General features: G+C 30.8%; 2 protein-coding genes across 2 annotated transcripts; both read left to right on the plus strand.

The window, feature by feature from the left end:
* Window positions 1-2,605: 2,605 nt before the first annotated feature.
* On the plus strand, window positions 2,606-6,524 carry LOC105362646 (alpha-tocopherol transfer protein-like). Its single transcript, XM_011500129.1, has 4 exons — window positions 2,606-2,744; window positions 3,133-3,292; window positions 4,508-4,977; window positions 6,168-6,524. Exons 1-4 carry the CDS (start codon window positions 2,606-2,608, stop codon window positions 6,317-6,319), a joined length of 921 nt encoding a protein of 306 aa, XP_011498431.1. The 3' UTR covers window positions 6,320-6,524.
* Window positions 6,525-9,627: 3,103 nt separating this feature from the next.
* On the plus strand, window positions 9,628-23,962 carry LOC105362647 (endoglucanase 10). Its single transcript, XM_011500130.1, has 7 exons — window positions 9,628-10,256; window positions 14,040-14,282; window positions 17,089-17,335; window positions 18,342-18,620; window positions 20,071-20,411; window positions 20,987-21,236; window positions 23,254-23,962. Exons 2-7 carry the CDS (start codon window positions 14,250-14,252, stop codon window positions 23,547-23,549), a joined length of 1,446 nt encoding a protein of 481 aa, XP_011498432.1. The 5' UTR covers window positions 9,628-10,256; window positions 14,040-14,249; the 3' UTR covers window positions 23,550-23,962.
* Window positions 23,963-24,253: the final 291 nt, after the last annotated feature.

Below are 24,253 nucleotides of genomic sequence, written 5' to 3' on the forward strand. Positions count from 1 at the left end.
AGTATTATATATATATATATATATATATATCTTATGAATCTTGTGAAAAATTTATTCTGTCACTTAATATTTTTCCCTGACACGTTTATTCAATTTTAAATAAACACATGCTATATGACATATACATCAATTTCAAAAATATCTATGAAAATAATTTATTATAGAAATTTAACGCAAATTATCTCCTACCATGTCATGTCATGTAAATACTTTAGATAAAGTGAAGAAGATGAATTTTTGCAAATGCAACTTGTCACTAATACAATTAAATATAATTAAAATTAAATATAATTACAATTTTTTTATATAAATCATGTTTTATGTAATTTGTGGTGGAATTGTTTAAAAATAGTGTAATGTAAATGGACTCGCAACATTACTTTTATGTTAACTTATAAATAAAATTCTATATAAATAAGCATATGTTAAACTATATGTATCTTTCATCTATTGTTTAACCATAAAATTTTATATTTTGTCAAAAATTCAACACGATACAATTTATTGTAGCTCTCCATTTAACATGGATATAATTTTTTTCTTTTAAACATTGATGATATTTGATTATTCAAGTAAATAAGGACATTAAAAGCTATCCGATATATTTATTAACTTTAAATATAATTTAAACAAAGGTATTAAGATTAAATCATTGCTTTGTCTTTCGGCATTAATGAATGCTGTTTTTTATAGGAATTTATGTATAAAAATTTTATTTTTGCTATAATATAAGGAATAAATTTCATTATTATCGTAATGATAAAAAACAGAACATAATTCTTAGATAAAATATATTTGTTATTTATTTCAAATATAAAAATAATCGTGTAGGAGGAAGTCACATTAAGTATTTTTTTCTTTATTCGATGCTTTATATTTTCTACTGATAATGAACAAATGGATATAATTTGTACTTTGTTTACATTAAAATCGTTTATATTTTATATTTAATTATCCATAGCAATATTGTTAATCAATTATTTTTATGAAGAAAATAAATAAGTAAATCTATTATAAAATACACGATAAGTTTATAGAATTTAATTAAATAATTTAATCACCTTACGCCCTATAAGAGCTAAATTCAATTTTTATTTATTAAGAGTAAAGAGAATATTTATGTTATCATTTACAAGGTTCGCTACTATTATTTTTCTATTTTCAAATAATAAAGAATAAAAATATATTATATATAATATTTTTAAAAGATAGAGGTGTAATGTTTCGAGCGAAACATTTCTCATTTCATTATAATGCAGTTGTAAAATAAAAAAAAAAAAATAAATACTAAAAAAATCTTAAGAATATATTACTTTGAAAATTTTCATATGTAAGCGAACTTGATCCAGTTTTCAGGAAGCGAATGCTTAAAATATTTAGCAATAAACGAAATTAGTACCTACAATTAGTAATAAAATTTATAACATTTTATAATAATTAAATACATTTTATTATTGTCTGTTATATATATATATATGTATATATGTATAATGTACAATTTACCTCTTCTCTTATTAATTCAATAAATTTCTTCGCACGCACTCTTCTTACAGTCAATTGTAAAGAAAACTTATTGTAGCACATAATCTTGACTGAAGAAAGTAATGTAGTTATCGTAGTTTTCCAAGGTTTCTGTCGTGTCATAATTAGTAACAAATTAATGAGTTGTACATTAAAGGTCTGACTTATTTCAAGTACATTTTAAAAAGTATTATCAAGGCCTCGGATAAATGAGAAAATTTCTTGTTTAAATTGTAATGTTTGCTACAATTTATTGCATTATTAATAATTATCATATGAAAGGATGGAATTAATGCGGAAAGATTTTAGGACCAACTCGTTGCAGTCTTACACAGACACTTTTTTGTGAGCCAAAAAAAAAAAAATGAAAAGAAAAATAATTCTCGAATTTCAAAAACTAAAACCTACGATAGAGTGTTAGAATTATTATTTATCTGATTTTATGTTTTTCATCAAGCGCATTCGTCCATCTCAACAATAAATACTTAATAATGAAAGTTATGTAAGGACAATACCAAATTGTCTATAAGTAGTTACTGGATAATGTAAGCACAGGGTCAAGCATAAAGATTGTCCTTATGCCATCACTGTTAATGTCAATTTTTTTATATTTTTATCCACAATGCTTGTTTCATTTAATCACAATCCATCGATCCAGACTTTTACTTTTTATTTAGTTATGTACTAAGTTAAATACGTGGCCTAAAACTGTTGAACTTAGTTGCATTTTGTAATAAAACTAAAACAAATATATATATATATATATATATGTTTCTATAATGATTCAAACTGACATATATTTATTATATCTATATGTCACATACAAATAGTCATCTTTTTTGCGTATATATATGTATATATATATATATATATATATATATATATGTATATATATATATATATACGAGTTTCGTAAATGCTTAAATTTTTTCTATTAAATAAATGTTAAGACGCTTTAAAGAAAATACCATAATATATCATTTAGAATAACTTGGTTTTAGAAAGTACTTTGTATGTTTATGAATGTGGATTAAAATTTTTTTACAATATTATTTATTATAATTGTTTTTTTTTTGTCTTTTAGATGCTCTTAATACAACCGACGGAAGAAATGTCTAAGCTGATCCGCGTGGAGTTGAATGAAAATGTTGACACGCGTCAAAACGATTTAGAGTACATTAAAGAATGGATTTCTAAACAACCACATTTACCGAATTTTGACGGTGAGTTGTGCATAATTAAGATTACATAGTGAATTATGTAGAAGATATGTAGAAGAATATAAAAGTCAATTTATCAATATAAAAATGAACGAGAAAGTAGTTTATCTTTGAAGAAAAAGGCTACAATATCAAAATATATTTGTAAATATTATTACTAAAGCTTATTATTAATACAAACAACTTTTATTTATTGCATTAAATTAGATGATAATAAAGCCATATCAAAAATAATCGAAACAGTGTATTTGAATATTCATAATATATTTCGTATTTTTGATATACAAATACATAATTGTTGTATAAACTGTTTGTTGTGTAACTAATTTTTTAACAATATTTTTTATTTTTAAGTCTCATTACCCAATTGTTAATATATTTTTGTTTTCAGATGATCATCGGCTTATGACTTTTCTCCGTGGATGTAAATTTTCTCTTGAAAAATGTAAAAAGAAATTAGACATGTATTTTACAATGCGTGCTCTTGTTCCAGAATTTTTTTCCAATCGTGACGTTACCAGACCGGAAATGAAGGAGATTATAAGCAATGTGTACAAATTAAATTTCATTTATATATAATTTTTTATTAACAAATTTAAAACAGTCAGAGACAAAATCTCTTATTATATAAAAGACAAAAGTTCTTCTATTGATAGAACTAAAATTGTAATAATGCATTTTTTTTCTGAACTTGTTTAATAATTCTATATATATATATATCATAATACATAATAGAAAAATATTTGATAATGGTATTTTCAGATTTAATAAGAATTATGATAATTTTTATTAGATATTTCATCTATTCGATATGCTTATTATTTTGAAAAAGATTAAAAATGTTCTTAATAGTACATTAAATACAATATAATTCTTTATTTAATGATTACTCGTAGTTTTTTAATGTACTATTAAGAATATTAGATGTATTTAATTTATATCTGACGTACCATTATAAATAAATTATTATAAATATATTGTCAAATATTTAAAAGCATCAAGACCAAAGGCTTTATAGCAGAGAATTTTGTAAATATTTAAATATTCAATGTCTAACCAGAATTAACATAATTATTATGAGCCCCTATGTATAATAAAATTAATGCTTATAATTTCTGATTAAACTAAATAATAGCCGATGATATAATTTTAATATTATTTGAGCATTATAATAGTATAAATAACTCGGTATGCAAATGTCGTACAATTAATTAAAAGGATGCTGATTAGTAATATTATTTAAAATTAGTTAAGATATAATATGTGCATTTTCATATTAAATAAAATTATATTAACGTTTTCGGATTTTCTTCCTTTAATGAAGAAACGATATGGGAGAAGTTTTAGAATAATGTATTAATAGATTAAATAATTAGTTAAAGGACGAAATGAAAATAAATGAAGAATAAAAAAGGCGAACGATAATTTAATAGAAGGATATTTAATTCCTTACTTTTGATTGATGTTGATATTGATAATAAACGAATTAAAAGAACGTTACAATTGATTTACAAGCGACATTCATTAAGAATGAGATAAGAAATTAATTTTTAGGCTTAAATTTAAATTATAATAATTATCTTTAATACGCAATTATTGTACGCGTAATTCTAATACATAATCTCGTGAAAATTCATATAATTAAATACGCCATGAAAAAAAAAAAAAGAAAAAAAGAAGAAAATGCTGTTCTAATAAAGTAGACTATCTAATTAAATCTTCCCGCTTGAAGGAAATCTAACGTTTAGACCGACTTGACTTTTCAGGTACGTGCCACCTCTGCCTGGCCTAACGAAAAACGGTCGGCGTGTAATAATAATGAGCGGCGTCGATAAGAATTTACCCACACCGAATGTCGCCGAGGCAATGAAGTTAGTCTTGATGATCGGCGACGTTCGATTGAAAGAGGAACTCGTTGGTGTTGCCGGGGATGTTTACGTCCTCGACGCGAGTGTAGCTACACCCGCGCATTTTTCCAAGTTCACGCCGACTCTCGTGAAGAAATTTCTTGTGTGCGTGCAAGAGGCCTACCCCGTGAAATTGAAAGAGGTGCACGTGATAAACGTCAGTCCGCTCGTTGATACGATTATTAATTTTGTGAAGCCTCTGTTGAAGGAGAAGATCAAGAATCGAATATTCGTTCACAGCAATATCGAGAAACTTTACCAGTACGTGCCCAAAGAAATATTGCCAATGGAGTATGGTGGTCAAGCTGGACCGATCCAGGCTATCCATGGTCTGTCTATTCCACTTTTTATCATTATTTTACTTTTTATATTTCGTTTTTCTTCGATGCACGCACCCCAGCGATAAATCCATGAAAAATTTGCCGACGTGGAACACACACACACACACACACACACACACACACACACACATATATATGATTGTATAACTGCAGCTGCTCCTTATATCTCAAAATACGTCTTTTCAAATATTATTTTATACACAGGATAAGACTTTTATTTTCAACGATAATAAGCAAAGTGGGGTAAATAGTATATAATGATCATAAATTACGTGTACTGAATTATGATAGTCCATAATAATAATAATAATAATAATAATAATAATAATAATAATCAAGCATAACATTATTTAAAAATTTATAATTGGCAATAATGAAAAATTCACAATCCTTAAATATCTCGTTAAATTCATAATATATAGCCTCAGCTATAAAATTGGTCCACTAAATTATGTAAGTTATAGAAAATAAATAACCTTTTGCAAAATATTGCTTATATAATGAATCGATGGTGCATTCTTTATTAGATACATTATGTATTTAGTTATTGAGGGAGCCTATTAAAAATGCTTTTCAACGCGAAAGTATAATAAATTTTATGAAAATGTCCATTGACATAACTGTAAATATCGAACAAATTGTTCAAGTGATCATATCAATGATGTAATGTTTGTAATCGAATGATTGATGGATTGATTGATTGCAGATTGCGTCATATATATCATTTATATTTTACTATCAGATTTAACTAATATTTCTATTTTTTTTCTCTAGCAGACTAATGTAATAAAGAATTTTAAATTTTATAGTTTTATTTGAAAATGAAAATTAAAGTTTCTGAATTGTAATGTATGCTATGGTATCTAAATGAAGATGTTAAGACTATTATTATTATTATTATTATTATTATTATTATTATTTTTGTCTTAAGTCATAAGGATCTTTTATTGTTGTAGATTAATATATAAGAGCACAGGTATGAAATGTGTGTGAAAATATTACGTCTAATTGGTATATTTGGTTATTGTTAAAATATTACGTGAATTTTAAATATTAAATCGAGCTCTATGAGACTTGTGCGACATTCCCACACAATTATAATTACACACAATGAGAATTTTTATATTTTATAATCAATTTTACATATTGATAAAACTTTTCTCTCATTGCAATTTTAGATACCTGGATAAAGAAGTTGGAAGAATATGGTCCTTGGTTCAAGGAGCAGGAGACTATAAAAACAACGGAAACTCTTCGGCCCGGGAAACCCAAGACCCACCATGATATATTTGGTTTGGAAGGGTCATTTCGGCAACTTACCATTGACTAGGGAAACAAGTTTCCAGAAATGAGAAATATTGTTTCTAAATCTTCCACCTAATTTTAATGACTGTGGTAAATTTAAAAGGTTTACACGTAAAAATATTATTACTATTTTGCAGTCTTCTAAAAACTTAACATTAACTGCTAAGAAGTTACTAGTATTATTTGCGATTCGATTGCTGAATTTATTATTCTGCGGCAGCAAATAATAATAATAATAATAATAATAATAAACGTAATAGAAATTTGTGAAAATTTTTTAAATATTTTTATACGATAAGGTAAAAATTTTGCAGTAAATTTGTTAATTAGTATATAGTAAAATTGTAAAAAATATTAAAAACCTTTCATAATCATATGAATATTTTAACATTTTAAGTTATTTTATGACGATACTTCAATTTCTTCTAATTTTTATAATGTGCTACTTAACAATATTTATTCGTATACATTACATTAAAACAATTCTGAATAATCACAAGATTTTTGTTGTGAATTTTTATGTTTCATAAGATTTTGTACAAAACTATAAATATTGGCATTTAAGATGTTTTTTTTTTTTTTTTTTTTTTTTTTTTTTTTTTTTATAAAAGAAAAGCTGTAAATAAATGTAAAATTTTTTAAAATATATGCTCATACATTAAACAATATTCAAGATTATTTAGCATTAAAAAAAAAAAAAACTATACGCAGATGCTCTTAAATTAGTAGCCCCTGTAATTTTTATTTAAAAAAATTTATAAGAATAATATTTACTAGAGCAATTTACATTGTCACATAAGCTTCTTCCTAATTATTATTATTCATTAATGGACATACGAATTAACGTAGTCGATGCAATTGCTAAAGGCTGTAAAAAAGAAGCTAAAAAAAATAATGTAAAGTCATAAGAGAGTCAATTCAGAAGAGACTTGTGGTGAAAGTAAACCTGTAACGAAGTAAGAGTGGGAGCTCACATTTCCGATCGAGTTTAGACGCACGTGAATAACATACATGTGCAAGAGAGACTTGTCATGTTACGTAATACTAATACCTTGACCATTATTTATTGATATTTTCTATTATGTCATGTTAGACTATCAGATCGTACTACTCTAAATAATTGTGGGACTTTAAATTATTTTACGTGTTAATTCATTTGGTGCTATTATGATTAATGTAGAATGTAAAACTCTGGTATTCTTTCATTCGTTGCACTCTGAAATAAATAATTATTTGTTAACTTCTTACATAATGGCAAATAATAAGAAAATATTAAAAATTATATAGTTAAAATTGCCGTTTTATTAAAAGCTACTTTTTATGTATAAAGTATAATCGGCTTTGCTCGTGTGTTTGGTCTCCTTCGTTTTTGCAAGTTACGAAAATTTAGAAATCTAACACTTTTACAAATTTGATAAAATTTTCGAATTTATGAAAGAAAAATTAATAATAATTGAATGTTATTAAGTTACTAAGGTTCTATTCTACCTACACAGCGAATTTATTAACGAAATATCCTCTCACCACCAATAAGTGTAGGTAATGTCTTATATTTATATATTCATTAATTATTTGCGAGTATAAATTAGTTTAAAAAATTTTGTTTGTTATAAATTCATTAAAAAAAAAAAGCATTATTTTCAAATAATTATTAATTATTAACTTTCTCCTATTTTAGCAACTACAAACGGAAACGGTTAATTCGTAAATATGAGATTTATAGCAATTTTTTTTAATTAATGAAAGACTTTTGCATGTACAGATAATAACTTTATGTTTATTAAAAATTTACTTATAACGCGCTTTTAAAGAACTAATTGGAAGAGTTTATAAATAACACGGCAAATTTACTGTATTATGTGAAAATGAACAATTTTACGTGCAGGACCTTCGTTTTCCATACGAAACTTTCGCATATTCAATGTATTACAGAATTTTACTATAAAATTGAAATAAATTGGCATAGATGATACTAATAATAGATGATGAAACAAAATTAATTATTTAATATATTTACCAATGATAAGGGCACAATATTATTGCAGCCAACCTATAGCTCATTATTTACATATAAATACTTGAAAGAAAAAAAAAATAGTAATAATAATTCGCAGTACTTACTCTTTGTAACATATTATATTATTAATACGATATTTCCAAATCTGAATGTAATAACTGCAGAAAATATCGAATTAGATTCTTGTACTCGAGTTTTTATGCAAGCTATTTTAATTATATGTCACAATAAATGTACAAAATATGTTGCAATAAATCTAATTCAATCACCGTGTCCAGCAATAAAGCTCAATCTATGATAATAATGCAAATTAGAGAGACTTAATAATGTACGTTACAACCAAACATTACTCGGTATGTAATTTTGAAATGTATAGCGCTGCTATTTGATTCTCAATCAACAAATCAATACGTACGTCAACAATCAAAATTATATACTAATTCAAAGTATCGAGCATTTCAAAACTAATTAATCTTATGAAATTATATTCGGACATTAGAAAAGTAACAGCACATTTACTATTATATTAAAATTAACTGATCAGCAATATTTTATAGCTTGATTATAAAAATAGGAAAATATATTTTAAATAAGAATTTTAAAAGTACTTTATGCAATTGTGCTTCGTATTCATCTAATGAAAATGATTTACAAGTGGAATAATCCGTTATTTCAAATTTTTACAATAATTTGTGAAATTTTCGGACATTCGTTACAAATTAATTAGCAAAATGTATTAAAATTATAATAAGTTAAAATTACATTCTCGATTGTTTTATTCGTATTTAAAGTATAGACGATGATTTATAATATAAAACTACTTTTTGTATATATAAACATTTGCGTAAAGTAACGTGTCCTTAAATTAATCGGAATAACATAATAATTTTACTGTAAAATAAATTAGTCTCAAAAATATTTGCAAATAAGTATTTGTGTAAGATGCAAAACTTGTATTATCTGTCCTTGTCCATCTAACTCTTTCTCTCTCTCTCTCTCTCTCTCTCTCTCTCTCTCTCTCTCTCTCTCTCTCTCTCCCTATGTATCTATCTATAGTTTGATCGATTAATCTATTTTTCAATTTATCTATCTTTCCATCTATTCATCTATTGATCTTTCTATTTATTTCTCCATAACCGGATGAATAAAGGATCGAGAGCGTTGTGTGCGTGTGCGTGTGCGTGCGTGCGTGCGCGAGAGAGAGAGAGAGAGAGAGAGATAGATAGAGTACGGAATCGTCACGATCCCCACTTCATGTTCTCTGCGCTCAGGCCACCAAAGCTTCAGACGTTCAACTCTCACAGTGACGAGTCCAGTCGACTCTCCAACATATACTATAATACCATCGAGTTACGTGTTCGCCGCCTTGACGTCCGTACATGCAGATTCACTGTACGTGCATGTACACGCGCACCGTATTATTAATTGTCTGGTTGCCTCGATTGTAACTGCCACCGGCACAACCACCCACACGATACATCCGCGATAATTAGTCTTTCTTTATTAATTTATTAGTTAATTAGTCTTAACGCCACGCTTACTTCTACGATCTATCGCGATTAATATTGCGTTAACAATATTATTTCGCATCCTATCACTTAATTGCCGTCGTTTCGCATAGAATGCAATACGAGTGAGTGGTTTCTCCAGCATTAATGGACTGTGGCTCACAATTCGCCGAGGATTAATCAAAGATCGACCATTTTTCCACTGTGGAAGAGGAATATAATACAACAACTGCATCCATGCACGTACAATCGTTCGCTCTTTTGCTTCACAACAAGTAACGATAGGCGCATCGACTCGGGAACTCACGGAATTTATTATTCTTACCGCGTTTACCTTATGCATGTGTGTATACACAGGACAGAGGATTCGTGCGTCGACTTTTCTTCGATCATTTAGAGTTATTCCATCGCCAATTTGCGGATATGAGCAAAAAAATGTAATTTCAAACTCTCTGTATTATGTTATTTAAATGAAAATTTCATTTCGACAATCCAACAATTCATTTGCATTTCAAGATATATCGAACATTTCTTCTCCTCTATTAATTGGTAATTGTACATTTTTTAAATTATCTACATTAGTGTATAAGCGCAATATTCACTCAACACAATTTCTTTTGTGCGTATATTTATATCGAAACAATTATATAAATGTCCGCTAAAATTAAAATGATGTTAATCGTATTACTGATTTTAAGTGATTGAAGAACCGTTTTCAAAAAAATTATTCAATCATCAGCTCCATAAAAGTGACTACTACTATATAATAAACATCGTTGAATGAAGAATGATAACGATAGTATCTAAACAATATTCCAAAAATAATTTTATGTATCAATAATAACAACAACAACAACAACAACAACAATAATAATAATAATAATAATAATAGTAGTAGTAGTAGTAGTAGTAGTAGTAGTAGTAGTAGTAGTAGTAGTAGTAGTAGTAGTAGTAGTAGTAGTAGTAGTAGTAGTAGTAGTAGTAGTAGTAGTAGTAGTAGTAGTAGTAGTAGTAGTAGTAGTAGTAGTAGTAGTAGTAGTAGTAGTAGTAGTAGTAGTAGTAGTAGTAGTAGTAGTAGTAGTAGTAGTAGTAGTAGTAGTAGTAGTAGTAGTAGTAGTAGTAGTAGTAGTAGTAGTAGTAGTAGTAGTAGTAGTAGTAGTAGTAGTAGTAGTAGTAGTAGTAGTAGTAGTAGTAGTAGTAGTAGTAGTAGTAGTAGTAGTAGTAGTAGTAGTAGTAGTAGTAGTAGTAGTAGTAGTAGTAGTAGTAGTAGTAGTAGTAGTAGTAGTAGTAGTAGTAGTAGTAGTAGTAGTAGTAGTAGTAGTAGTAGTAGTAGTAGTAGTAGTAGTAGTAGTAGTAGTAGTAGTAGTAGTAGTAGTAGTAGTAGTAGTAGTAGTAGTAGTAGTAGTAGTAGTAGTAGTAGTAGTAGTAGTAGTAGTAGTAGTAGTAGTAGTAGTAGTAGTAGTAGTTGTTGTTGTAATAATAATACGTATTGATCAAGAGAAAGAATTTTCTAATATCGAGAAGAATATTCTTCTAGCTTCCGCTTATACACACAGCACTTACTCTTTCAACATTTATTCTTCCAACTACATATGCCACGTTACTTAATAATAAAATTTCTCTAATTTTCGATATATACGCAATTCGTGGAAACACGTATACAGTACCGAACCGTGTTTATATCAATAAATAAGTCAACAATCAGTTGAAAGCTTCGATTGAACAAGATAAATTCATTATTCAATTTATATAATTATAAATTACCGATTACTATTGCTTTTATTCTAAATTGCAGATGCATCGACGATTGAATAAACTACGTAAATTTACGACCTACACACATTTATATTAATCATTATACATCTGCACATATATTCTACAAAAATTAAATCTATAAATTTTTTAATTTTCACAAGTTATATATGATATATAAATAATTATTTTTAAATCTATTTTATATAGATAAATATAATAACAATAATAATAATAATAATAATAATAATAATAATAGTAGTAGTAGTAGTAGTAGTAGTAGTAGTAGTAGTAGTAGTAGTAGTAGTAGTAGTAGTAGTAGTAGTAGTAGTAGTAGTAGTAGTAGTAGTAGTAGTAGTAGTAGTAGTAGTAGTAGTAGTAGTAGTAGTAGTAGTAGTAGTAGTAGTAGTAGTAGTAGTAGTAGTAGTAGTAGTAGTAGTAGTAGTAGTAGTAGTAGTAGTAGTAGTAGTAGTAGTAGTAGTAGTAGTAGTAGTAGTAGTAGTAGTAGTAGTAGTAGTAGTAGTAGTAGTAGTAGTAGTAGTAATTTCGGTTATGTAATTAATTATAAATTTACATGTAACACGAGTCCTGACGATAATTTATCATTGGATATGTAAATTAATTGAATCCCTACCTTATATTTATTTGCTTAATTATATAATCTAGAAAGAAATGTTTTATTTTCAATTAATTTTAATTATTACGATATTGGCAAAATTATTCGACTGACGAAAGATAAGAAAAAAATCTATTCTTAATTACTGCATGAATTACTGGATCTCGAAGTTCGCCGTTGTAATGCGGAGTAAAAGTTTTGTTGGAACAACTATTATTATTTGTGAACTGACTGAGTGAAAGAACATCTTGTTTAGAGATATCGAATGTTTTTGGAAGGGAATAAACGTTTGAAAGATTAGAAACGAGCGGCTTATATCAAATGATCCTATTACAATTATTAATTTAATAATTTTTAAAGGAATTAATTAATCTCGCACGCAAAATCTGAATTAATTCGCAATTTAGTGATTATTATGATTAAGCCTAAAAAATCTAATTTAAACAAAATTTCTGACAAGACAAAAAATAAAAAAATTCAAAGTAATCGATATTATTCAAATATCACATATTTCGAAAGACTTCGAAAGCATAAATTAAGTGCATATTTGCAAATGAAGCGGTGACCCTTAAAATAAATTTTATATTTACTCAGTATTACTTTAAGCCATTAACAAATCGTTACTTTTATTTGCTGATTAGGATTAATTTCATCGAACATTAAAGGAATTTCACTATAATGGTTTCTGAATATAAAATAGTGCCACCAATGGTACCATAATCTACAATATACTACAATCAATTTAAAGGTAAAAAATCAGAATATTAAAGTGTCGGAGAAAATTTATTTTAGAATGATAGGACGTAATACAATAAAATTACGATTTAGCGGATAACTGAGGTTCATCCATTTTTCTGTTCATTAAGATTTTATGAGCGGAAGAAATTTGTTAATATTCGATGAAAAATTATATTTGATAATTATTTCAATATTATTTCAATAATAATTTTGCATAAAATTTTCCATTGTGCAATTGTATTTTTTCATAATGAACGAGAACCCACATCACAATTTACAGCAAATAATTTATTAAATTTTTAATCGAAACAATTTTTAATTTAATGCAATGAATTAATTTATTAATTAACTTGAAACGTTATATTATTCAAATAATTTGCGCATATTAAAACTACCTGCAACGCTCAAACACATTAAATGGCTTGACGCAGATAATTCTATTGTGTATTTATATACCATCCAAACAAGATATCCGTCTAATAACAATAACATTCTCATTATTTATAATTATTTATAGAATTTTATTATACAATATTTAATGATAAATAAAAAGAAACTTTTTCATAAATGAAAATGGCCAGTGTAACAAATAGCTGTATGCTTCATACAGCAAGTATTTACGATAAATAAAATATGTACAATATTGTGTAAATATAAATATATAATATTTATTTAATATAATAAAAGATGCTTTCATTTTATTTAGGAAATAGACTTGATTATACATTATCATAAGAGGCTGTAAAAATATAGAAAAATGGTCAAGTTCAGTGTTAAAAGTTGCTATCGTCTAATTGAACTACATTTTCAAACATTTATATTAGATTTCTCATCTCATTATGCCTCAATGTTATATACTTTTTAAAAATGCGTGTAATAATGAACGGCTAAACAGTTAATAATTGAAAAATTCTTGGCATAGAAAAAACTCACGTTTCTCAAACTACGCCTTCTCAAAATCTAAAAGCAATTTACTAAATTATATTGCATAGAGCCTTTAATTATCACTTTATCAATAAACGAAAATCTCGAAAAGTTTCAGAGAATATAATCAAACAATACTTAATTGACTAAAAGCATGTTGAACTAATTTTCTTTTCGTGTCACTGCAAAGCTCGAAGCCGAGGCAGAAGTTCAAGAGATGTGTCGGACAGGCGGGAGCTCACTATCGGGACTAGTGATAACGCAGCCCGGAGGTGTGGCCCTTGTTGCTGTATTCGATTTCACTGGCAACAATCTTGTTCGGTGAACAAGTTGAGCGTGACGAGGGCCGACAGTGGACAGTGGACCCTCTCACAGGAAAGAGATCGAACAATAAAGAAAGATGAAAGCCAGTGCCTTCGTCACGTGCGTCACGGTGAGTTAACCGGGAATTTTTGCGCTTTTGAGAGGATCGCCTACTTCTCTTTCCTCCACGCGTCCTTTTTTCTTTGCCTGACTTGAGCTAATGCGAATGGAGGGGACTGAAGCGAAAGTTTTATACCGAGACGACGGCCATTTTTCAAAGGAGGTTCGATACTACTTACCATTTTATCCCTCTTGTTTCCCCGTAATAGGGGAAATTTTTGTATAATAGATTTGTGGAAGCTTTCCAAGCGACTGCTCGGTTAACAGAACAGTTATGCTCTACTTGTACTTGGAGACCTTTCGTGCAAGTTTGTCAGTTCAGTTTGAAAACCCTTCTGTAGTCTCACAACTCGGGAAAAATATACGACAGCTTTATTTAATCGAGAAAACACCAACTCCTCTCGAGTCTTTACATTTACCTTTATGATTTTTAAATTTTCCGAACACCTAGCTTATAGTTAAATTATATAAAAATTAATATATATAATATATATATATATGTGTGTGTGTGTGTGTGTGTGTGTGTGTGTGTGTGTGTGTGTGTGTGTTCACGGCGAATTGTAACTATTAACGCTTCCCATCTAAAAATAATACCGTGTTTATATAATAAAATGTTTAATAATCTTGTCCGTAAGAAATATTTCATTAGATTTATGACCACATATTCAGTTAACAATAAAAAAAAAAAAAAAAAATTATGCCCATATAAATATTGTTATTAAAAATCACTTTTTTTAATCATAGATTAATGTTTAAGAATAAAATTTGTATGATTGGTGAGTAATTTGCTTCTAAAGTAATAAATATTAAAAATATCTGAATTAAAATGATATTGATGTTTCTTGTTTAATGTTCAAACTGAATATTATGAAAAATTCATCAGGACTCACAAACAATCGGTTCATTAAATCATAATTATAAGATAATATGAATTTTTTTACATTATAAAATTAATGTACTAGTTTATTAATTATGATTGCTAAATAATACAAAATGCTTTAACTTTTTTTTTGTTTTTTTGTTTTTTTTTGTTTTTTTTTTTTTTTTGTTTCATTAGGCGTAAAATACATTTAGAAATAAGGCATGCGATGAAATAAAGTAAAACCAAAAAACAAAAAAACAAAAAACAAATTGTAAACCAGTTTTGTTGGGCAGTATTACGTATTCACAGAATATTTATTCATTCGGTCGCGTTGAAATTGTAATTTAATTTCAACTTTTTTCTCTTATATTTCAAATATTCTCTAAATTCTTTTTTTAAACAATATAAATTAATACTGTTATAATCACACTGGGGAAAATGATTGATTCAGTTGTTATAAAATTCAATTTATCAATTTTAGTTTTGTCAACACTGATAAAGATACGATATATTACAATTTATTGCATTTTTACAAGATAGTATGCTATTTATTCATCATTATTAGAATTTTGGTTATAAGTATTTGCAAAAGTCGGCATAAAATGTTTAAATACTCGGTACTAATATAAGTTAACATTTTCAACAGACGATGAAAAAAAAAAAAAGAAATGGTATTTCATAGAAAGAACGTTTCATAACGGTAATTATGTCCCGATGATACATTTGTACGAAAAATAAATGTAAATAAAGTGCAGCGTTCAGCATGGGGAAACTATATGTCTTTGTTTTTATCGTATTTCATGTCGTATTTTCGTTCCGCATTCCGTTTCTCGGAAAATCAGAGAGTTCGCTCGTTGTTGCGTGCAGACACTATTTGACAAACGTCAATATGTTGCGCAAATAACCAAGACATCGTGTAATATGTTGGTTTCTCCTCCTGTCATTTACCGATCCTAAGTGCCCGCTCTCGCATTCCATTTAATGTTTCGCTCGCTCGTACGCTCCTAGTTCGTTTACGGCAAGCTTTTGTCGCATGAAATAACACTTCTCGCAAGTGAGAATCGCGAATTCGTTTGTCTGTGAGATGCTGTAAGCATCGATAGTCCTTGCAAGCTCGCCAATTTGATTTTTCGACTTGGTGGCGCGTACCCGATTCTTTATATTCATTGCTGCTGAACAACGACGGATGTCAAATTTACATAAGCAATAAAAAAAAATCAAATTTTATTTGATATGAGAGACAATACGTTACTTTCAATATATTATGATGAATTTGTCGAGATTTAATATATATATATATATATATATATATATATATATATATATATATATCTAAAGAATTTTTAAGTGTTTTGCTTCAGTACTCAACGTATACAATTTATAAGCTTGCTAAGAACATAATAAAATGTTGATTAATAGAGCTTATCGTGATTTATGACAATTATTTAAGGTGCATTGGAAGAAGGAGAGAAAACGTGAAAAAACAGCGATTACGACTTTGGTAATGAATTTCATAAAGTGGGCCAATCCTATTAAAATTACTTAGTCTGCAGGTTTAATCGTAGTTTCGTCGTCTAGAAATTCGTGACTAATCGTAACGTTGAATAGTAAATGCCAGATAAATTCGACACGATAAATTAAAAATTTACCGCTTATGGAAATTAATAATTTTCTGAATAAAAAAGTCATGCAAAGTCGGGACAATCAAACAAAAATTAATGACTCTTTGAAAATCAATTTTAGAGATGATTGAAGTTCGAAAACTTGCTGCCCAAGGGCCAATCAAATTCACATGCAAACATAATCGTTTAGCGCCAAGGTAATAAATCTCGGACTTATCGGTGCAGCGAAAGAAAAAGCGATCGATTCGTGGAACTGGCGGGATCGCGCCCCGCTTCTCATTTCTCAAACTCAAAGAAAGCAGAGCGCCGATAACCATTCGCCTATCGTACAGTTCCTGGTGGCGACTACACCGGCGGCCATCGACAAGCGGGCGATCGTCACCTCATCCTACCATCGCTACGTCCGACCCATCGAAGAGGATAGCGACTACGCGAGGGTTTTGGAGCTTTCGCTGCTGTTCTACGAGGCGCAACGCTCGGGGAAGCTTGCACCCGATAATAGAATTGCCTGGCGCGGAGACTCCGGACTCGACGACCGTGGTGACGACGGCGAGGACCTCACCGGCGGCTATTACGACGGTAATTCCCTTCCGAGTCCAATTTTATCAATAGCCTGACTCGATCCGAGGCCCACGTCCCAGATCCCGCAAGTCACACTAGACATTGGAGCCTTATCGGTTCCTTTTTCCCTCCAATCACCTTCCCTGACAAACCACAATATTTCGGTCTTGACTCGATTAATTTTCACGACGAAATACGCCAACGTGTCTTTATCTCGTCGATTATTAATAAAATATCTGGCTTTGCTCGTGATGCTTAGCGTAGACGCGTTAAATCTTCGTTTCGTCATTGAAAGTGAGCGATATTATGTTGTGTTTCCTCGTTTCTTTGTCACATTACTCTCGTTCATTTGCCTGTGTATTATCTGAAAAATTCAGCCTCCATTGCGGAATGGATTCGTTGCCAAGTAAAAAGAAAGAAACTTTCTATTAACCTTCGTTTATCTAAAATGATCGATTAACAAAAATGTTTGTAAATTTAATTATTAATTGTATTAGATAGGTATTATCGACGGTGATATTAATTTAAAATAGAAAATAGAAAAAGATGCTTCCGATGCTATATCCTCGTGCTTCGGTTAATCAAGACTTTCAATACTAACGCACGTATCTGGAAAAGCGCGAATAATCAAAATTATATCGACTATGTATTTATTTATTTATTCTGAATTGAAGAGTCCACATTGATATCGCTAAACATTTCCCAATCTCATTAAATTTAATTTTCGCTCAAATTTTTAATGTAATCTTAATCGACCAAACCGTTCTTAAAAACGTAAAAGCCGTCAAAGCTGCATTTATTAAACGTAACGCGTACTTTTGACGACTAGCTATCTTAATTAAGGATAATGACTAAAAGCGGAAGAGTGAAAGCCGAATAAACCGTAGACTCGGCTGCAAATGTAAAATAAATCATCGAATGGAAGTAAGAGGATGAGCCTGAGATTAATGTTTTACAAGCTCGATCCACAGGATATTAGAGTAACTCACGCCATGGACGTTATCCTAATAAAATGCACTTTCAGCGGGCGACTTTGTGAAGTTCGGTTTCACAATGGCCTCGACGACGACGCTACTCGCATGGGGGGCCGTCAGTTGGCCCGAAGCTTACGCGAGACTCGGCCAGCTGGACGTGATCCGTGAGGCCTTGAAGTGGGCCACCGACTACTTCATCAAGTGCCACGTGAGCGAAAACGTCCTTTACGGACAGGTCGGCGACTTCACCGTCGACCACGCCTTCTGGGGCCGACCCGAGGAACTCAACACCAGCAGGCCCGTATTCAAGATCGACCCGGAGCACCCAGGTGAATACTTACCACCGACTTTTCTCATCTCTCTTTATAGAAGGAGAGAAAAGGCTTTAGGAGGCTTAAGAGCGATCTACGCTTTTCCAACTCAGAACTCAGGCTCCACTTCAACGATTCGCTTGGTATTGCAAATTGTGCCGTGTGCAATTACGACGACTGAGTCGTCGAGCGAATGCGAATATGGGGGAGGAAACGCAACGGAGCTCCCTCACGTAAATCCGAGATTTACGTATAGATTAATAAAAATTCGCACTGTTGCGTAGTTGCAAAAGGTTATTAATTCGAAATGGTATTTTCGTTCCCAAAAATAGATGAGAAAACTGCCCGCTGTACATTCTAATTACAAATATATATTCTGATACGTACGAGTATTCACATTGGATATTGGCATTTTTGCTTTCTCGGCGCGTACTATTATTTATAGACATTATCGATTTAATATGAATCTTATTTGTTAAAAAGCAAATACTCAATGGCAGTGGCTTTAATGTGCTCCAAAGAAAGCAAAAATAATAATCGACTGCATTTATTAGCATTCATAAACGTAAAATAAGAATGAGGAAAACGTATGAAGAGAGATGAAATTACTGTTTTATTACTAGTATATTATGTCAAGTTGATTTATTTTTAATTGCCGTATGTAGATTCTTCATTTTTCATTCGGTTAATCGACATAGTTATGCTGTAGTAAGCCGTTCAATTTTCATTGCGACGAGTAGGAATTTATGTTTAGGAAGCCAAGCCACTGCATAAAGAAACAGAATAATACAAACATATATAAGCATACAACGACAACAACAACAACAACAACAACAACAACAACAACAACAAAAACAATAACAAAAACAAAGGTATTAAGTATTTATAGAAAATGGAAAATGCTAAATCATTATGAATTCCTATGAATTGCTGATTTTACATTGATTTATAAAAGTTGCAATGTCTTTATCACATACATAATTTTTATACGATTCTATATAATTCTTCCGAACAACGAATCGTAACCGTCAAATTTTACATTCTAAAGGGATAAATTGTAAAATAGAGGTAGGAGCAAAGTTCCTCGACATACGCATAATTAATATCATTTAAGGTACAGGGAGCTTACGATGCCACATCCGAATACTCAACTCAACAACTCGATTATGGTAGATTATTATGAAGTTCTCGGTGATTGAACAACCTTATGCGTTAATGATATAAAAAATTATATAGAGACAGATGTGAAAAACATTTCACCTAATTACACAGAGATCGTTCCATAAATCATAGATCAACATAATGCATTGCTAACAGGCTGGGAATTCGATTAGCAGAGAAACGACTTTAACGAGCGCAATTCGTAATCAGTCCGCGATTAAAAGTAAAGGAATGCGATAATTCAAAAGCTTTATCCAACGAATGTCAAGAGCAACTCCCCCTTAAAGTACACTCTATACATCCTCAGGCTCGGATTTAGCCGGCGAGACGTCTGCGGCCCTGGCCTCGACGAGCCTCCTGTTCCGCACCGTCGACCCCGACTACGCGGATAAACTCCTTCGGCACGCCCGGGAGCTCTACAACTTTGCCAAGGTGCACAGGGGACTCTATCACGAGGCCATCAGGGGCGCCGCCCAGTACTACGAGAGTACCGACTACGGGGACGAGCTCGCCTGGGCCGCGGCCTGGCTGTTCAAGGCCAGCAATGAGACGAAGTATCTCGACGAGGCCGAGCACCACTACCAACACTTTCATCTGCGGGAGAGACCCAACGAGTTCTTCTATAATAAAAAGGTTGCCGGGGTTCAGGTTCGTTGATGATCTTTTAATCTTATGGTCGTTTAATCATTCAATCCTACGATGGCTGCAACTTCCTAGCCCTTTCTAATGCAAACTTATGAAAATTGAGCGGGACACGATGCATCCGTAATAAGGACACGGGTCCTTAATGAATCGTTTTCTCCTTGGGGGCCTGGAGACCATGAAAAATACATCTCGCGAGGCGACAGTGTCGAATAAAACTAATTTTCTCGCAACGAAGCTATGTTAAGAAGCTCGTAACTGACGTGTCGTTCGAAATTATCGATATTACTTGGCGAATAATACTATTCGGCTGGCCAACATTTCAATTTCATGTCCGAGTTGAATAGTTCCGAGTTAATTTCCTCGCCAAAATGCGAATGGCTTAAGAGTGTGCTTTTATGTAAAAATCGGAAAACGAAGTTGATAAGAGGAGATGAAAGAATTACCGATTAAAAAACGAAATCGTTCATTTTTATTCCGCGAGCGGCGCTTTAAAGGAATTATTAAAACCAACGAAATAAGGATAAGCTAATAGCCGACTCTTCGGCTAACGAAAAGTACACTTGCCGCTATGCCTGCAGGTACTCCTCGCACAATTGACCGGCCAACAGGAATATCGCAACGCAGCCAAGGCCTTTTGCAATTTCTCCGTGCGCCAGCAGAAACGGACACCCAAGGGTTTGCTGTACATCGACAAATTCGGGACCCTCTGCCACGCGGCCAATGTCGCCTTCATCTGTCTGCAGGCCGCTGATTATCCGGACATCGGGGACCCTCAAGAGTATCGGGAGTTTGCCAAACAGCAGATTCACTATATACTCGGAGGAGCAGGTCATTGTATCTTTCGTAATTGTGGCGCAGCGCGATTTTGCCTCTCGACTTATTCGAAATATGCGAAGCGCCCGATTTATACGGCCGGCTACTAATGCGGTCAATCCGAGGATGAAAGAGTTTTATTTTCAATTTTCGCCTATCCATTAATTTTTATTAGCAGCGAGAGTAGAGGAGCTACCCCGAGTGTCTGGAAGAACTAGGCGCGCCATTTGTCTTTGCCCATCAATGCTTCGGGAATTTAATGTTTAGCAAATAGATTTTCACACGAGCAGTGGACTGTTCACGCTCACGTCGACTTTGTCAACGGTATTATTTGTATTATTTTTCTTATCCATGTGTCTTTATGCGAGCTGCGGTAAGAATTTACGGGGAGAAAATGCGTATAACATTACGTGATAAACATTTGTATTTAAAACGATTGGAGTTCATTTGAATCGGTACTACGAGCATCGCAATGTCAATTCAAAGAAAGTGATTTCGCACAAATAGATGAGAGAAATTTTTATTTCATTTAAAGTTTTTTTATTAAAAAAACAAAAAAAAACATACAAAAATAATAGAAAAAAGGAAAAACAAGAAAAAAAGAAAAAAAAGAAAAAAAAGAAAAAAAAAAAGAAAAAAAGAAAAAAGAAAAATAGTAATACTTTGGGAATTTGATAAAAGTTTTGAATCAATGTTAAGAACAATATAACCGTAATTAATTGCAAAAATGTCATAATAGCCAATAGACGGTGTAGTAGGTGGCAATACCACGTGTAATTATGTAGCATTAAAATACTTCTAAGCCGATCAAAGCTGTAATTCACACCATTTGACAATTTTATTGGAACAACTTTATTCAGTAAATATGCAGTTATAACATATTAAATCAAGACTATTGCAATTATATAATTCCAGCGAATTAAATATTAAATAAATGATGGATTACACTTACATTAATAAAATATGTTCAAAGCAGAACTAAAGTATATCAATTAATTTCACTAAAATGCATTAAAGTGCATATTTCCATTAATTTACGGAATTTCGGTGAATTCACATTTCCTGTAAAATACTTAAAATTATTTATTATCGCCGCTTCTACTCACACTTCTACTCAAATACTATTTTACATATATAAACAAAATTAAGTTTTATCAAATATAATGAATGAATTTATTCTATATAACGGACGAATAAACGTCATTAAAATCTGTTTTTTAACGAAGCTACAATAAAACTAACTATTTCATTTTATATGATATAAACGTATCGTTGCATATCATTTGAGAGAACTGTATATTGAAGTAGAATTTTCAAATTTAAGGAAGAATTATGAGAAAATGTAATAAAAATGTAATACCATATCAAATATGGTACATTTATGACCCAGATTCGCTATATATATATATATATATATATATATATATATATATGTATATGCATGAGAAAATAGCGTAAATTCTTCGGATACCGTATTTAGATAATAAGACGATAAACTCTGCCTTATCTTATTATAGAGATAATATAATTCATAATATTAATTTTGAGTATATTAGTTTGTAGCAAAATTTTGATATACGAATTGAAATGAAAATATCTAACCTAAAGAGGACAAATCAGTATCTTGCTGCTCAAAGTTATTTTATCAACATTTTATGCGTTTTACATTATTTATTTTAAATATCAACGATACATTAAATAAGTAGAGAAAATTTTCCTATCCAAACGTTCGTAAAAGGCAAACAATAATTAAACATATTAATCTTACCTTTAAAAAAACTGTCAATGCTGCTCTCTTAACATCCACGAACACGAAAGCAATTCTATTATTTAACTTTGAAAAGCCCCGACGACGCGACAACTTCCTCGAAACTCTTATGGATATAGCATCCCCTTAGAAAAAGCGCCCATAACTTTTACATTACATATATATATATATATATATATATATATATATATATATATGTATATATCAAATAAAAAGGAAATTCTTACTTGGTGGCGTTATAGAAGACAATTTTTACACTTACAGGTCGGAGTTACGTGGTTGGCTGGGGTCACAACCCCCCGACTCAGCCTCATCACGCCGCCTCCTCGTGCCCGGATAAGCCCACTGCCTGTGGATGGTCCGAGTTCGACCGCAACGCTCCGAATCCCCAGGTTCTGTACGGGGCCCTGGTCTCGGGTCCCGACGAGGCCGACCGCTTCCACGACCGTCGCGAGGACTACGTCTACACGGAGGTCACCCTCGACTATAACGCCGGATTCACCGGCGCACTCGCCGGTCTATTACAGCTGCAGGCCAAGGCCCAGGCCCACCCACGCTAAAAAGAGGAACGAGCCGAGAATTAATTATTAATCTGGCGAATTCGCAGAGACGAGAGCCATAAGCTTTCCACGCGTTCGTCAATTTCAATTCGCTCGCCAAGTATTCTTATTCACTATTTAGCGATCTTAGCTGAGCAGACTTTTGTGCCTTTCAATAAGATAAATAGCGTGTTTTAAATGTCCAACTGGATCTATTGATGGACGGGTGATGCAAAGGATATCGTTCCTGTAAGCGGATTAGCGATAACAATGTGCCGGGAAATACACATTCTTTTGAATAAAATAAATGTTTCTAAAATGCTATCGGAAAAGGGTTTTAGCAATTACACTGAATATATTTTTGACACAGATAATGTGCCGGTAATGTTGTACAAAATGATTTTGTTTAAAAATAAATACTCTAAAAAGTTTTAATTTCTGGGTGACAAGCGTTAGAAGAAACATTTCTTTCTCTCAAAAGACTTTTTTTCTTTTTTTTTTTTTATTATTTCATTCGCTCATATTTCGCTCTTTAATGACATAACGATGTATGGAATCATTAGCTGAAAATTACTACTTGAATAGTCTCATGAGATATTAATGATGTACATTTATAAATATAAAACTAAGAAAAACAAACTTTATTTAAAATTTATACAAAATATATCTCTCTATATAAATTTATATATATATATATATATATATATATATATATATGTATATAT

Source organism: Ceratosolen solmsi, unplaced genomic scaffold (assembly GCF_000503995.2).
Source record: "Ceratosolen solmsi marchali unplaced genomic scaffold, CerSol_1.0 scaffold41, whole genome shotgun sequence".
In the NCBI taxonomy this organism is placed as follows: Eukaryota; Metazoa; Arthropoda; class Insecta; order Hymenoptera; family Agaonidae; genus Ceratosolen; species Ceratosolen solmsi.